Genomic DNA, 17099 nt, shown 5'->3' with positions numbered 1-17099 from the left:
TCCCAGCACTTGGGAGGCAGAGGCAGGCGGATTTCTGAGTTCGAGGCCAGCCTGGCCTACAAAGTGAGTTCCAGGGCAGCCAGGGCTACACAGAGAAACCCTGTCTCGAAAAATAAAAACCAAGACCATCCTCTAAGTACAGCCAGAGACTGTGCTGTGTATGAAAAGAAGACTTCAAGCATGTGTCCATTTATGAAATCAGAAATGCGAACTGAAACCCAAGGCACATGGAGAAAAGAAAAGCAAATAATGAAGGAAGAACAGAAATTAAGGATCGAAAACAAGAAAACAGCTAATCAGTGAAATACTTGAGACAGTCTTATGTACTACAGACTGCCTTAAGCGCACTAGTATATGAAGGTGTCTTAAACTTACTAACAACTGTCTATTTATTACACTGCAGGAAGTTGCTACGCTTTGCAGGCAGTGTGCATGTGGTGGTCAGAGCAGCTTTTGGGGCTGGGCTCTCTTCCTCCTCAAGGGACTGAACTCAGTGATCCTTTGGGAGCATGCATCTCTGCTCAGTGGCCATGAACTTGAACATTCCCATCCTTCTGCCTCCATCTCCTGGGTGTAGGCATGCGCCACTGCACCTGGTTTATGCAGATAGACACCACCAACTGAGCTCCGTGTGCAGCCCCGCTTTGCTTTTTCTTTGAGTGTGATTAGAGATTTGTGTGTATGTGGAGGGGGTGTAATTGGGGATTGAACTACTGAACTAAATCCCTAATCTTTTATTTCCTTCTTATTAGCAAAACTGATAAAGCTCTAAGCTAGACTAGCAAAGAAAAAAGAAGACAAATTACCATACCAGGAATAAGGAGGTAATTCCACTGTGGACTAGCTGTACAGATAGAACAGAAGACTTGGGTTCCAGCACTAACTTATACCACACAATGGCTGGAAACAATATAGATTCATTACTTTACAGCTCTAGAGGCCAGAAGTCTGACATGTATCACCGGCGTAAAAATCAAGTTGTCAGCAGGATTTACATCCCCATCTGGAGGTTCTAAGAACGAATCTAATTCCTTGTCTTTTCTGAGCTTTAAAGAGTCTGGCTGTCATACTGGGAAACAGTTCATGGCTTGCAAGCATGTTGACCTGAGTTCAGTCCCCAGAATTTACATATAAAAGCTCAGTGGGGAGTGAGTGCAGAACCTTACTCCCAGCACTAGGGAGGTAGAAATAGGCAAATTCCTGTAGTTGGTTGGCTAGCCAGCTTGCCTACTTGGCAAGTGCCAGGTCAGGGAGAGATCCTTTCCAAAAAATCAGTGGGCAATTTCTAACAACATCCTAGGTTGTTCTTTGTCCATTATACACGAGCTCGAATGTAGACGCGTGTGCGCACACACACACACACACACACTGCTCCAATAACCAAAAAATTGAACTACTTTCCTATCATTCAGACTTGGTTTGTCATTGGTTCTACCTTACCGCGACCTGTAGCTCTTCACACATTTTCTTCTCAGTCTTCCTTCCACAGTGAACCCTCCTTGATGGTTTCCTTGTTTTAAGGTTACTAGTTTTTGGCTTAGTTTTGGGAAGTAAGCCCCACCAGGGCATCCCTTGTAATCACAAACTAACCACCATGCCTTCCCTCCAGCCTCTCCTCGATGTCTTTAGGAACTGGCCTGGTTCAGTTCCCATACTAAGTAGAGCCATCCTGTCTGTCCCTTCCGTGTGGTTCCGTCCTCCTTACAAAGTCTTTTCAGTGGCCATTGCTGTGACGCTGAACTTTCTTTTTCTTCCCTTTTCTTTTCTTTCTTTCTTTCTTTCTTTCTTTCTTTCTTTCTTTCTTTCTTTATTTTTAATCAAAGAACACAGGAATCCAATGGTAAAGGATGTTCTTTGAAACATGCCTAAACATTGATATGCAAAAGTTGGAAATCTCAACCTAACCCTCATACTTCACAGAAACTGATTCAGTTGGTTGTAGGTCTAAGAGCAAGACCTGAAGTATGGCACCAAGGCTTGTTTTGTTCTTCATTTTAAAAAAAAAAAAATTGAACTAATTAATTAATGCATATAAATGCAGGTGGTGCACTTACAGAGGTATTAATGCATATAAATGCAGGTGGTGCACTTACAGAGGTCAGAAGACCTTGGTGAGTCAGCTCTCTCCTTCCACCACGTGGATAAGCCTGTGAGTAGCTAAGGGGGAAATGTTTGGACATTCTGCTAAAGCAGGATTTTTGTGAGTGTTTCCGACAGGCTCATCTACATCACAGTTAGAAACACATTCCCCTCATTCGCCATCTACTTAAGGCAGCCATGTGACAAACACGAAAGCTTGTAGGCATGTAAGCTGGGGGTTCAGTCCATAAGAATCTGTGTTCTGTGGGTTACTCCCTCTTTGGTCTTCCTTTTCATCTCCTGTAAGTTCCCCCTGCAGGTTGTTTCTTCATTGTGAGGGCAAGATAATACTGTATGTGTAGTGGAGAACTGGCTGCCACTTTGGGTGATGAGCCTCTCTGATAAGAGAGTGACAGACATACTGTCTCTATATGTAGCACTAGAAGGCTAAAACATCACTTACATAGCAGTATAATTGGTGTTGAAGGACAGAATTATAGTTTAGGTTTGTTTTTTGTTTTTCTGGTTTGTGTTTATTTTGTTTGAGATGGCTCATGTAGCCCAGGCTCCTATATAGCTGAAGAACCCTGAACTTCTGACAGGCCTGATGATTGACCTGAGTTAGATCCCCAAGAACCAACTCCTGCAAGTTGTTCTCTGGCCTCGTTGCCCATGTGTATGCACATACACACACTAAGCAAATAAGCAGATGTGGTTTAAAGTCTCCACGTTACATTTCACGGTGTGTTACTGTATCTAAAAGTATTTGAGCCAAGTGCTGTGTATACCGAGCTTGTGCTGCTATGTCTGGATGAACCACATACTGCTCCACAGGTGTCGGCTCTCAGTGGTTAATGGCAGAGAGCTAAGGGCAAGCAGCCTGGGTTTCCGGTGCCCGGTGCCCGGCAGCCTGAGTTGTGGTGCCCGGCGCCCAGTGCCCAGCAGGGAAACCCCTTGAATACCTGTGAGTGTCCCAGCTGCATATTTACTTGTATTAACTATTCAGCTTACGTATTGCTGACCTGAACATAATCTGTTGGCCTATGTTGTGCTTTGATGACCAAATTTCTCTTTCAGCACAAAATGGAGTTAATCCTGACTGGGAGAAGAAAGTTATTGAATACTTCAAGGAAAAGCTGAAGGAAAATAATGCTCCTAAATGGGTGAGCTTACTGCTGTTGTGTGAGTTGGCTGGCTATAGTGTCTCTCAGCAGAGTAGACAGCCCCACCAGCCACGTGACTAGAAGTAGAGAAGTGAGTGCTTAAAACTCTTCCAAGTCTGTGGTGAAAATGAAGGGGCTTCGGTCTGATGCTTCTGTGTTGTGCCTCTAGATGGCAGCAGATGACTGCTCTGCGGAGTAAAGTGTGCTTCTAAGAGTGGTTGTCACCTTTGTTTTGTTCCTTCCTAAAAGAATTGGCATGTGTGAATGTTGAGAGGAACTCATCAAAGCCTATGCTTTTCTGCTGACTGCAAGGGTTCAGCAGCCCTCAGGATGTTGATGTTCACAACATGGGGGCTTAGGAGGCTGACACCGGAGGAGCCTGATGAATTTGGGGCTAGCCTGGGCTACTAGTGAATTTCACACCGTGCTGAGCTGCAAAGTGATACTGTCTCAAAAGAAAGCAGACACGGGAGCTGGAGAGAGGGCTCAGTTGTTAAGGACACTGGCTACTCTTTCAGAGGCCTTGAGTTAAACTTCCAACAACTACCTGGCTATTCACAGCGTCTGTACTGACATCTAATGTCCTCTCTGGCACACAGAGTGTTCATGTACATATACATGTACATACATCAATCTTTAAAGAAAGAAATCAAAAACAAGAAAACAAAACTGAACCAAAAGAAGGCAGTCAGGGAGGCATTACACACACCGTGGATGCTTTTAGAAGGAAAAGCATCGTGCTAGAGGAAGCGTTGTCACACGAACTTGGAGGAATTGAGAGCCCTCAATTCTTCTCTAGCAGATGTTATGTTGAGCAGTGAGCACACACAGCTGGGTAGGGCTAGGTTTTGAAGATGTGTCTGTTCCAGGCAACAGCTTTGCTAATTTGCTTGCCTGTTTTCTCCAAAGGTACCATCGCTGAATGAAGTGCCCCTTCATTATCTGAAGCCCAACAGCTTTGTCAAGTTTCGTTGCATGATTCAGGATATGTTTGACCCTGAGTTTTACATGGGAATTTATGAGACAGTTAACCAGAACACAAAAGCACGCGTATGTATTGCTTCCTCCCTGAACCATGCTGTCTGTAATTTGTAATATTAATCACATTTATATAATACTTTGTCCTGCGTTTTGGTCATAGGTTCTTCATTTTGGAAAATACAGAGATGTAGCAGAATGTGGGGTATGTATCCTTACGGTGTCTGAGGCTGGTGTCAGCATGAGTTTTCTGCCTAAAAAGAGAATTTCTCTTTCTTTGGTTGGTTTTCAGTATACTTGTGTTGTATGTGAATGATTCTAAAAAAGTCAGGCAGAATTTTTTTTTTTTTTTTTTTTTTTTTTCTTTTAAAAAATTTTTTAACATAATCTTACTATTTTGAAAGATTTCTGGCAAGATTATAAATGACAGGACTCTTCCTTAGTATCTGTGACTAAAAGTACAGTGATTTTTTTTTTTCTTTAAACAAAAGTAAAAGCTTACCTTAGACTTAGCACTTTCTCAACTAGATAGAATTAAACATTTGCTTGCTCATTTTGTAAAGCAGAAGGCTGCGCCAGGAGGTCTAAGGACGTCCATATGGATCCCAAGCCATCAGGGTCAACAGAAAGTACCTTTGCCCGCTGAACTTACCTTACCACTCCTTCAATCAGATACACGTAAATCCCACTCTGGCTTTCTGGGGAAGGTTGCTGGGAGTGGGAGTGGGAGTCAGAGGTAAAGAAGCATAGTTACCATTGAACACTTCCTCCCTCCAACTTGAGAACCTGCCCTTTTGGAGTGAGGCTCTGACTGTGTAGCCTGACTGGCCTGACGTGGACTTGCGTCTGTCCTGCTTCTACACGAGTTTTACTATCACGCTTGACTTTACATATGGGCTTTAAAACCAAGTTTTCATGGGCAGAAGGAAGTAATGAAAGCACTCTTCTGTGTATTCCTGACAGGGAAGCAGAGTTTTGGGTGTCATGTAGCTGTGAAAGGGTGGCCACTACTGCGTATAGGGTTCCATAAATGCTAGGCCCCACAGGATAGTGTGGAGGCGGAGCTTTACCTGACAGCATTGGTAAAGGGACTCTGAACTATCTGGCTTCTGTTCCTTTCTGTGCATTGCATTTCTGATAATAGGAGAAAAAGGCTTCACTTTGATGCCTGTGTAGTATGTGGTGTCTTAGCTGGGCCTGGAAACAGCTTATTTTTATGTTAACAGTAAAAAAGACCACTAGCAAGTCAAAATAGACCAGATAGCTAGTAATGTCTCCTGCCATTTGCTTTGTGTTTTTCACGTGTTTTCTATTGAAACACAAACTTTAATTGTCCATTTTGGGGAAGGAAATGAGAATTATAGGTGGGGGTTAACCAGGTAGGTCAGTATGAAGGTGAGACCTCTGCTGTTACCTTTTCTGGGTCTGGCTCTCTGCTCTATGGACCTAGAACCTCCATCATCTTATCTGGAGCTTTTAACTTTTTTTTTTTAACCTCTTACTCAGATTTCCTGAGAGTTGATTGATAAGCATATTAATACTAGCTACAATTATACAGTTCAGAAGAGTCATTTTAGTTGAAACGAGTCCTCCATAGTTAGCGGGTTCACGGAACAGAGCACCAGCTGTAACTGGGAAGCCTCAGCGTAACTCCTGACAATGATTTAGAGTAGTGGGCTCGCTTAACAATGGCTCTCCCTAATCTCACACATGCTGCCCCTCTTTGTCATGTGTCTTTTCCTTTTAAAATGTTTCTGTAAGACAAATGCGATACCAGGTTAATGGATTGACTTTATCGGTGCTTCTTTAAGAAGTTACAATGTATTGGTGATCATATTATTATTACAGAGGAGGTTTCCTCCTCTGTGTACAGTAGCATAAATTACAAGTTGGTAATCTTGGCATAACACTGCCACGGGCTCAGAGAGAGTTTGTGTGTCTGCCACAAATAAATAAATAGATAAATAACACTGCCACAGGCTCAGAGAGAGTTTGTGTGTCTGACATACACAAACAAACAAACAAATAAATTCTTGAGCTGAGTGGTGGTGGTACATGCCTTTAATCTCAGTACTTGGACGGCAGAGCCAGGCAGAATTTAAGGCCAGCCTAGTCTACAAAGTGAATTGCAGCACAGGAAGGACTACACAGAGAACCCTGTCTCAAAAATGCAAAAGCAAACCAATCTTAGATGAAAGCCAATGAGTTCCAGTGAAAGGGACCTTGCCCCTAGGGGAGAACAGATACAAATATAGTCTGAAGATGGAGACTATAACATGCTTGCCTAGCATGCATGAGGCACGGGGTTCAGTCTCAGCACATCAGACATTCGGGGTCATCCTCAGTACATATTGAGTTTGAGGCCAGCCTGGTATACATCAGACCTTGTTTCAAAAGCAAAACAAAAAAATCAGTTTCCAGCTTAAATATGAGTAAAGTACATGTTACATATATGAAAATGATGTAATGAAGTTGGTGATTTTATGTGTGTGTCTGTAAACATGAGGGACTGTTTGGTTGGTTGGTTTGGTTGGTTTGGTTTTTGAGACAGGGTTTCTCTGTGTAGCCCTAGCTATCCTGGAACTCACTCTGTAGACCAGGCTGGCTTCAAAGTTAGTGATCTACCTGCCCCTGCGTCCCACATCCTAGGGTTAAAGGCATGTACCACCACTGCAGGGTTTTATTGTTTTTTAATGGTAGCTTGGGGACTGATGAAGTGATTCTGTGCATAAGAGCAATTGCTGCCAAGCCTGATGACCGAGTTCAGTCCCTGAGACCCACTTGGTAGAAGGAGAGCACCAGCTTTGGCAGGGTATCCTTGCACTTCCGTATGTAAGCCTTGGCATGCATACATACCATACGTACCCCTCTTCCCCGAGTGCACACAAGGAAGTAAAGGTATTAAAACTGGAAGTTAGAAAGCTGAATGGAGTGGCTTATTATAATCCCAGAATTTGGGTGGCTGATACAGGAGGATTGCCAAATGTTAGACCTACAAGGTGACACACACACACACCCCGCCCTCAAGAAAGAAAAGAAAAGAAAAAAAAAGAAAAGAAAAGAAAAGAAAAAAGAAAAAAGGTCATTTTGGAAGCAGAGTGTGTGGTAGTGGCAGCATGTCCCTTACAATGCTTCCCAATATTTGGGAGTCTGAGGCAGGGGGATCACCAGTTTCATTTTAGCCAGAGCTACATAAGGAGATGTTTCTTTGCTTGATTAATTGCTTATTATTTACATTAACTGGAGGTAATGATTTTATAATGTGAAAATGTATCTTTTAACAAAATTTTAAAAATATGTTTCTGTATATTACAGCCTCAACAAGAACTTGACTTGAACTCTCCAAGGTCTACCACTTCGGAAAGACAGACCTTCTACTGTGTCCCCGTGCCCGGCGAGTCTTCGTGGGTCAAAGAGATATCCTTTATCTAAACCTCACTGTTTGCTGCATGATTCTTTTTTTTTTTTTTTTAATTTAAAGGATCAAAATCCAGATTTTAGATTGGTAGTCTTTTTACCTTGGCAACATTAGCTGGAAAAAAATGTATTTAGTAATGTATTTAGTAAGACATATTAATCACAGAGCAATACCTAAATTATGATATATTCCTGGAGTGAAATATTGTTAAAATAGGTTGAGATAGATTTATAGGTAGTTAAATATTATCACAATAATAAGTAGTTTCAAATAGAATAGTTTTTATATAATTTCTGTTTTTTATGTGCATTGGTGTTTTGCCTGCATGTTCGTCTGTGTGAAGGTGTCGGAAGCCCTAGAACTGGAGTTACAAACAGATGTGTGTGTGTGTGTGTGTGTGTATGGTTTTTTCATGGACACATCATGCTCATAGGAGCTCATTGGGAAGTTGGAAGAGGGTTTCACATCCTTTTGAACTGGAGTTACAATGGTTATGTAGGTTCTGGGCACAGAGCCTGGATCCTCTCTAAGAGCAGCCAATGTTCTTAGCCACTGAGCCATCTCTCCAGCTCCAGTCGACTGAGCCTTTGAACACTTGTTTCAGTCATTTAGTTAAAACTTGAGTTTTGGGAGGTGGCCGGTTTGGTTTGGTTTTTGGTGGTGGATGTGTTTTATGTGAGGTCTGATAGAGCTCATATAGCTTCAGGTCCTGGTCCTCCCCCAGATGCTGGGATGACTCCCAGCCTGGCCACACTTTGACCGTTAAGCCTTTTCCATCTCCTTTCGTGCAGTGGGTTCTCTAGCTTGCTTGCTTTTATCCTTAGTGCTGCTGCTTGGTCTTTTCTGCCCTGCTCTGTTGCCAGGAGTTTGTCAGGTGCCTTGTCTACTGACCTCTGCTTCCTTCCTTTTATTTGACTTTGTCTGGGTTTAGCTTTTCTACCTTTTCCTCTTTACAGAGCTGAGGTTTGAACCCAGCCCCTTTTGCATGCTAGGTAAGCACTCCTGCCCCTGACCTGTTTGGGGTATGGTATTTCTGGTTTCCTGAGTGAGACACTCAGTTACTGATTTCAGATTTTCTCGTATTGGCAGTTAAAATAAATAATCCCACTCTAGCATTAGAGCGGCAAGCTCCTCTCACCAGTGCCCTGCTTTCTGTTCTTCCATGTGATCTCTTTCATCTCTGGTTGTCGCAGCACTGTTGTTCGATTGTCTCCCTCCCTCTCTTTGTGTTATTGGCATCGTGTATTTCATTTGTGTGTAAACTATACAGAGAACCTGTGCTATTTGTATTTATCTATTTGTTTATGTGTATGTTGTTGTTGTTGTTGTTGACTGAATGTATGCCTGTGCACCAAGGATATGTCTGAGGCCCTTGGAGGCCAGAGGAGAGTATCAGATGCCCTGGAACTGGAGTAGGAGTTTAAAACTGTTACTGCCCTCTCTCTGGGTGCCCGGGACGAAACCAAGGCCCTTTTGAAACCAGTGCTCTTAACCACTGAGCCAGCTGTCTTTCTAGCTCTATTTTAAACCAGTCGGTCAATTTATCTACTTGTTTGTTTGTTTCCTTTAAGATATATCTAAAAGAAGTCATTGGTTACCCTGGACCTGCTGTTGCAGGTGGTTGGTTGTTAGTCCCAGGAACTAGACTCTGGTCCTCTGGCTCTTGACGGCCGAGCTATCACTCTGGCCCGTGTGCTTTGACTGCCGCTGTCTTCTCCGGACACTGAGGGAGAACCCACATCGTTTATACTCGCGAACACATTCACTATCTCCAGTTCTCTCTGTTTATGTGAAACGATTTCCCTTAGATGCCTCCTTCCCCTTTTTTAAAAGAACAGGTCTTAGGGTGGTGAATTCCTTCATGAAAGTTCAACTGAAAGTCTTTTCAGCTTCCTTTTTGAATGACGTTTTCACTCGCTGTAGAGTCCATGATTGGCATACGTTCCTCTTTGCTCGTGTGGTAATGATACAGTGCCATTGTCTCTGCCTCCATTCTTCTTTGGTGAAAGGTTAGCTATCACTCTTATTCCTCTTATATAAGATGTCTTTTGTACTCTTCTTTATACCTCTAAAATATTCTTTCTCTTTTGCTTCCAGCCTTTTACTATGGTGTCCCTGGGTTTAGGAGTGTCCCCTACCCTTTTCTTTTAAAATGTACTTTTCTTAATTGGGTTTTGTTGAACCTTCTAGTTGTGGATATTTTTCAGAAACAATTTTAATCATTTCTTTAAATATTTGTTTCTGTCCCAGTTTCAGTATGTAAAACAGACTGAACTGGGTGAGTGCGTGTGTGCCCCGCTGGGATTTGCTATTTGTTGATGCAGGCTCTTGGGAGGCAAGCACGTTATTGACTGAGCTGTCTTCCCAGCCCTGTTTTGGAATGTCACACATAATTATAACACAAGTTGATCTTTTCTTTTGGTAGCCTAAACTGTGCTCATTTTTGCTTTCCTGTTTCTTGCTTGTTTTTTTAATCCTGTTGCTAGAAGTTGGGCACGAGCCCTTCGAAGCGAGGCTGGGCAGTTTCCTGCTTTGAGTTTCCCCTCCTTGTTTCCCCCTCATTTTGCTTTAGTTGAATGGTTAGTGCTGACCTGTGTTCAATTTCACTGAGTTTCTTTTCTCCATCCCTAATCTATTTATCCCCACCCCACCCCCGTGTGTGTGTGTGTGTGTGTGTGTGTGTGTGTGTGTGTGTGAGATTGGGACTGGGGCAGGGTCAGAGAGATAGTGTGGGGTTTTGTTGCTTCCCTTGTTTTCCATCTTTTATTTTCAGATCTAGTTGTCCATCTGGTTCTTTCAGTATTTCTCTTTCTCTGTGAGTACTGCTCAGCTCTTTCCTCGACCTCTTTCTGTTTTTGAGACAGTGTAGCCTCGCCTGGGCTGTGTTTGAGTTTGGCTTGAATTTCGATCATCCTACCTCCACCTCCAGAGTGCTGGGATTGCAGGCATAGGCCACCACACCGGGTTTATGCTGCCAGGGATTAACTCGGGGCTTCCTGCATGCTAGCCACATCTCCAGCTCTGTCCTTTATTATTGTGAATCGCCCACTAATTCCAGAGTCTGTTATCTCCGGGTTTGTTTGTTTGATTTTTAAGTCTGATAATAGGTCAGTTTTTCTGTTTCTCCACTCGACTGTCTTATTAACTGCTGAAAAGCAACACTGGAGTAGAAAATGGAATTTCCTGTCTTCAGAAGGGTTAAATTTGGCTTTGGCAGTTGGTATGTTGGATCAGGTTGTTCTTATCAAGGAGTGGTTTGAAAATTTATCAATATTGTATTTAATTACTCCTGTTCCCCAAGGAATGGCCCCTAAATAACAAAATGGACTGTGTTTAGCTCTGAATGCCTGGGATGTCTTCCAGTCCGTGTGTGCTTACATGCGCAGTTCTCTGCTAGGCCAGCGGGAATGAGAGAGTTTGAGATGCTACCCTCTGTCTACCTCTGGCTGTTTCTTCTAGATATCCTCTACCACTTGCAGCTTCCTCTAACCCTAAGCTATGTAGGCTTTGTCATTTTGCTTTAGTTGAAATCAACAAGAGATAGTCTATTCAGATTTGCTACAGTTTACAGGGTCCTCCTGTAACCAAAAGGATCTGGAGGTTTTCCTTGGGTTATGTCTCCTTATTCAAGGATCGTAACCTCATCCTCCGTGCGCCTACAGACATTTGCTTCATCTGTGCTGTTTTATTGAGGTGGGACATGCAATACAACCTCTTACTTTCATAGTTGTGATTTGAACGGGTATGGCCCCCATAGACTCGTGTGTTTGAATGGTTGGTTCATAGGGAGTGGCACAAGTAGGAAGTATGGTCCTGTTGGGGTAGTGTGGTCTTGTTGGAAGAAGAATGTCACTGTTGGGGAAGGCTTTGAGATCTGCCGTGCTCAAGTTATGCCCAGTGTGGAATAGTCTTCTGCCTTTGGATTAAGACATAGAACTCTCAGGTCCTTCTCTAATACCATGTCTGCCTGGTTACTGCCATGCTTCCTGCCTTGATGATAATGGACTGAACCCCCTAACTGTAAGCCAGCAGCCAGCCCCAATTAAATATTTGCCTTGTTGCTTTGGTCACAGTGTTTCTTCACTGCAATAAAACCCAAATTAAGACAATGACCAAAACTGGATGTTTAGCCTTCTTCCAAAATATTGTAGGAGCTAAAGAGACAGCTCAGCTATTAAGACACTGGCTGCTGTTGCAGAGAACCTAGGTTTAGTTTCCAGTATCCACACAGCTGCTCAAAATGGTCTGCAGTTCCAGGTCTAGGGAATCTGACACTGTCTTCTGGCCTCCAAGGGTAATGCATGCATGTGGTACACAAACATATTTCTAGGCAAAACATTCATAAGCATAAAATTTAAATAAATCTTAAAAAAAATACATCCTCTTAACTGAATGGTCAGATTGGTGCTCTTTATAGCCCTATAATTAGCCTAATTTAGGATGGTTTGGTTCAAGGTGGTTTTCTTCTTAACCTTTCATTTAACGCCTATGTCAATGCAAACCAAGCTCGAGTCAGCCCCTCGACCTCCTATACTCCCAGCAGGCACAAGAGGAGCTATGAGGATGATGAAGATATGGACCTACAGCCCAGTAAACAGAAGGAGCAACATTCAGGCGCCCGGCAAGCAGGTAGTGTACACTCTCGGCCTCCTCCTGACCTTAGGTTTGTTTCTAGGCCTGTTCTGGATCTGGGACCTGACTGGATGGTGTTGGTCGGGTTGAAGCTCAGTGGTAGAACCTTGGCCTTGAGTATATGGGCCTCTGGTCTAACGCCAGCAACTGGGCGTTTCACGGTGAGTGCTCCTTGAAAGCTGCTCACGTGGATGTGTTCAGTCTCAAGTGGTCGTCTGGAAAAAAAGATCTGTTTCTGTCTCCGTAATTGATGATTGTTGCCCTGACTCCTGAACAATGAGAAGCAGATAAGTCACACTTTACCCTAAAATGACTTACCTGAAACTATCCTGTCTTGCTTTTTTTTTTGGAATTATGGTATTTCTTTTCTGTTGAACTTTGCAAGGCTGGAAATAGCAAAGGAAAAAATGTAGTAAAACTGCAGGATGAATTTGTAATTTCTTTCCTTGAGTACAGCTGATTTTTTCACTTTGTCGTCCAGGCTGGCCACCTGCCTGTGCTTCCTGAGTGCTGGGATTAGAGGGGCCACCACCACGCCAGGCTCAGGTCCAGATTGATTGGGTGTGGTTTTCTCCAGTTTCCTCATCTGTTGCAAAGAGATGTTTCCTAGGTGAAGGCTGAGACTACACATGTCTGTGGGTGTAAGGACAACTCAAAGATTGTTGTTAGGGATGATGCTGTTAGTAAATTAGTGGCTATAGATCCTCCTCCAGTGGCCATGACGTCACTAGCACTGGGTAGTTAGCTGTGTTTCCAGGACCAGGCATTGCCTTCCTCTTGTTGAGTGAGCCTTAAGTCCAATTAGAGAATTATTGTTTATTACTAAGGTGTGTGTGCCACTACGGAATCTTTAGGGTTATTATATTGTCCTGACCGTTGATTTGGTTCATAAGTGTCATAGCTAGATAGGATGAAATTAACTTTTAAAAGTACTTCCATGTGTTAGGCATCATGACTTAACATCTGAGGTCCTAATACTAAGGAAGGCAAGAGATGACCTAAGGAAGGAATTCAGTATTTTAGGTGTATATCTATCTTTGTTCTGGTATAAGTCAAACAATATTATTAACTGGACATTGGCATTTTCAACCTCATAAACATGATTTATGTCAAACTTGAAAAGCTCTTTTGGAATGTTCTTTTCTTTGGGCTTAGAAGTGACTGTATGCACTAAAAGAAAATGAAAGAAAAAAGAAAAAGCCGGGCGTGGTGGTGCACGCCTTTAATCCCAGCACTTGGGAGGCAGAGACAGGCGGATTTCTGAGTTCGAGGCCAGCCTGGTCTACAGAGTGAGTTCCAGGACAGCCAGGGCTACACAGAGAAACCCTGTCTCTAAAAACTTAAAAAAAAAAAAAAAAGAAGAAGAAGAAGAAGTGACTGCATGCAATACTGTTTAATCTAGGAGGCCTCAGGGGCCTTCACTGGTGCGGAGAGCCAAAACGCTTAGAAACTGAAGCTTCCTCTGGACAGCAGCTGAACACCTTGAACCTCTCTTCCCCATTTGATCTGAACTTTCCTCTGCCAGGAGAAAAGGGTCCTGCCTGCCTTGTTAAGGTACAGCCTTCCCTAGCTCTATCCACAGATGTTACTGTCTCAGAAAGAAAGCCTTAGAAAAGCATCAGCATTTGCCTGCATTGTCTTTTGCCACAATAACAAATCATTCCAGACTTAGCTATTTACAACAAAATAAGTTATGTTACAGGCTTAGGCCATAAGTCTGACATGAGAACTGTATAAAATCAGGGTATCTGGAGGCTTCCAGAGGCTCTAGAAGAACGGTAAGGAGGACAGGATAGGGTTTATTTGGTCTTTTGCCTCATTTAGCTTTAAGAGGCTGCCTGCATTCCTTGGCTTGTGGCTTCTTCATCTTGAAAACAGCAGTACTGCATTTTTCTGACCATATTTTTTTATAGTCACATTTCCATCAAAAAAGGCTCTGTCTTTGACACTGATCCCCACTTCGATCATTCAGGGGTATCACCACCTCAGGGTCCTTTTGCACACTTGCAAGTTCCTTTGCATTGTGAATAGCATACTTGGCATTCCAATGGTTGGGCTGCAACTATCTTTTAGGGCTCCTTATTTTGGTAACAACGTTCTTAAAGAATTGGCCAGTCGGGAGCTTAGTGTGGTGGCATATGCCTGAGATCCAAGTGCTCAGGACAGAAGCAGAAGGGTGGAGAGTTCAAACCTCTCCTGAGCCACATAGTGAGACCCTGTGTCTTAATCAGGGTTATTATTGCTTTGATGAAACACCATGACCAAAAGCAAGGTGAGGTGGAAAGGGCTTATTTAGCTTACACTTTGATATTAGTTCATCAGCAAAGGAAGGTGGGATGAGAACTTAAGTGGGGCAGGAACCTGGAGGCAAGAAGCTGATGCAGAGGGATGCTGCTTACTGCCTTGCTCCTCAAGGCTTGCTCAGTCTCCTTTGATAAGTCAAACCTAGATTCACCAGCCCAGGGATGGCCCTACCCACAATAGGCTGGGCCTTCCTACATCAATCACTAATTAAGAAAATGCTCTACAAACTTGCCTACAGCCCTGCTTTAAGGAGAAATTTTTTCACTTGTGGCTCCCTCTTGACTGATGATTTTGACTTGTCTCGAGTTGACATAAAACTAGAGCACACACCCTGTTTCACAAAGTCAGAGGGGAAAGGTCACATTCAGAAGTGGGACAGCTTTTAACTTCATGTCTACCTCCTTTCTATGTCATTTCTAACTTCATGTTTTGTTTCTGCTGTTTTATATTTCTTTCCAAAACCCAATTCTCGATTGTTTTTAAAATAATATATTGAATGTGGCATCATATGCCCATAACCACACCATTTCAGAGCCTGAGATAGGAAGGTTAAGACTCCAAGGCTAGCCTGAGCTACAGTAGCGCGACTCTGGTGCAAGAAAAACAAGGTAAACTGATGTTAGTGTCTTGTACCATCAGTCCTAGCACTTGGGAAGCAGAGGCCAGAGGAGTACTTTGAGTCCAAGGTCAATGTGGGCCACACAGGAAGTATCAGGCCAGCCAGGTAGACCCTGTAGATATACTGGGCTCTGGTTTAGCCAGTCCCTGTGGGAGTGTGGCTGTTCACATGCTTGCTGACTGAGTTGTCTGACTAGCAAGGACATAGTTGCTCTTGGTATGCCATTCAGGGTTAACCTGGTTTTGTGTTCTCGTCAGGTCTACGAAGATTGGGATTGCTTCAAAGTCAATGACGTCCTTGAGTTGTACGGTGTGCTCTCTGTGGATCCTGTCCTGAGCGCACTGAACAGTGAGGAAAGGTGAGTCTGTTGCTTTCTCATTGGATTTAACTTTAGAACAGCGGCAGATCATTACAAAGAGCTTCCCTTCCTGCTTCACACTTACCAGTTGCCGCCCACCACCCGTGCCCCATGTGCCTGTCATTACTGCTGTTTGTGGAGAGCGGTGCACATCAATCAAGATTGCTGTATTGTTTGAGACTCAGATTTTCCCAGACTTAGCTAGTAGGGGCCACCATGAGCAAACTCAAGGTCCCTAAGCTGACCTCATGATTTTCAGTATTTATTTTCTGTCACATTAAGCAACTTGGACGTTGTATGTACCAGCTTATTAATGCCTAGTTTTTCATTTTCTTCTGGTGAGGGATTTTATTTAAGTCAAGAGTAAATACTAACTGATAATAGATTGGTTCATTTTTGGATCCTAATGATGGCAGAGCAAGGTGACTGTCAGTATACTGTCCTTATACCTGAGAAGATCATCCACTCACAGGGAGAGTCAGTGTGTGCCTCACGGCTGCAGAGCTTCCCGTCACGTGCGCTGCGTCCTTTTGCTCCATATGGAGGTAGCATCTCATAGGGGGACGTGGGAAGCACGTGTTCATCTCGTGGCTAGGCTGTGAAAGACAAAGAAGAAAACCCCAGTCCGAAAAGCTCGTGAAGGCACTCCTTCCATTCTCTCAGGACTTCTGCGATCCCATTTGTCAGGTCTCAATGCCTCCTATGGGGCCCTGCACAGAAAGTCTTTTCCAGAGCACCTAAGTTCAAGAGTATTCCCTCCTTGATTCATTTGGAGTTGAGTTTTGTGTACTATAATAGATAAGGATCCTTCCTCCCTCCTTCCTACATCCCCCATATTAAAATTTGAAACTGCGTTTCTATATTTCCCATAAGGACCTGTGAATTCCTGTGATGTGCACACACGTAATCTCAGCGCTTAGAAGGTTGAGTCAGAAAGAACTGAGTTGTAGACCAGACTGGGCTACGAAATGGAGGAAGACCTCTCAACAAAGGCCTGAGTTCACACTCCTTCAGCACAAGCTCTCCTCATTTCCTCTTCCTGTAGTTAAAGAGCCTTAGCATTAGAAGCTCTGTGTGTGCCCAATGTCTTTGTTTTCTTTTTTCGTACATCAGGCTGGCCTTGAACTTCTGTCAGCCTCCTTGCCTCTGCCTGCAGAGTGCTAGGATTACAGGTGTACACCAGCATCCAGTACTCCGTTGTTTTACAGTGAGCTTTGCATTCAGTGCTGCACTCCACAGTGGCCCCTTTTGATTCTGGTATTCGTTTCATGTAGGATCATTTGTGGGGTTACATTTCACTGCCCAGGCTTTCTGCATCCCTTCAGAAGCAGGACTATGCTATCCCAGAAGTGCCCAAGAATGCCTTTGTTGTTCCACAGTTCTTTTGGTCTCTCCCTGCTGGGAACCAGCCTCCTAGTCTCTGGCTGCCTCCTGTATTATACATAGCTAACTACCTACGTGTATATTCATCACCACCCTTTTTTTGCTGCAATAAGGGATAGTATATTTGTATGTTTTTAGACTCTTTTTTAAATTACCTAACGAGAC

The 17099-nt window shown here is 43.4% G+C and overlaps 1 protein-coding gene across 1 annotated transcript in view; it reads left to right on the top strand.

Moving 5' to 3' along the window:
* The window catches only part of Mcmbp (minichromosome maintenance complex binding protein), a 40664-nt gene that overhangs the window by 10407 nt on the left and 13158 nt on the right, over positions 1 to 17099 (top strand). The window contains exons 2-8 of the mRNA XM_021168361.1: positions 3157 to 3242; positions 4152 to 4292; positions 4384 to 4425; positions 7536 to 7637; positions 12123 to 12267; positions 13673 to 13824; positions 15451 to 15551. Of these exons, the coding sequence (XP_021024020.1) occupies positions 3157 to 3242; positions 4152 to 4292; positions 4384 to 4425; positions 7536 to 7637; positions 12123 to 12267; positions 13673 to 13824; positions 15451 to 15551 (769 nt within the window). The remainder of the gene's footprint in view (positions 1 to 3156; positions 3243 to 4151; positions 4293 to 4383; positions 4426 to 7535; positions 7638 to 12122; positions 12268 to 13672; positions 13825 to 15450; positions 15552 to 17099) is intronic.

Source organism: Mus caroli, chromosome 7 (genome assembly GCF_900094665.2).
Source record: "Mus caroli chromosome 7, CAROLI_EIJ_v1.1, whole genome shotgun sequence".
Taxonomy (NCBI): Eukaryota; Metazoa; Chordata; class Mammalia; order Rodentia; family Muridae; genus Mus; species Mus caroli.
The sequence above is the reverse complement of the archived record's forward strand: the minus strand, read 5'-3'. Positions and strand labels throughout refer to the sequence as shown.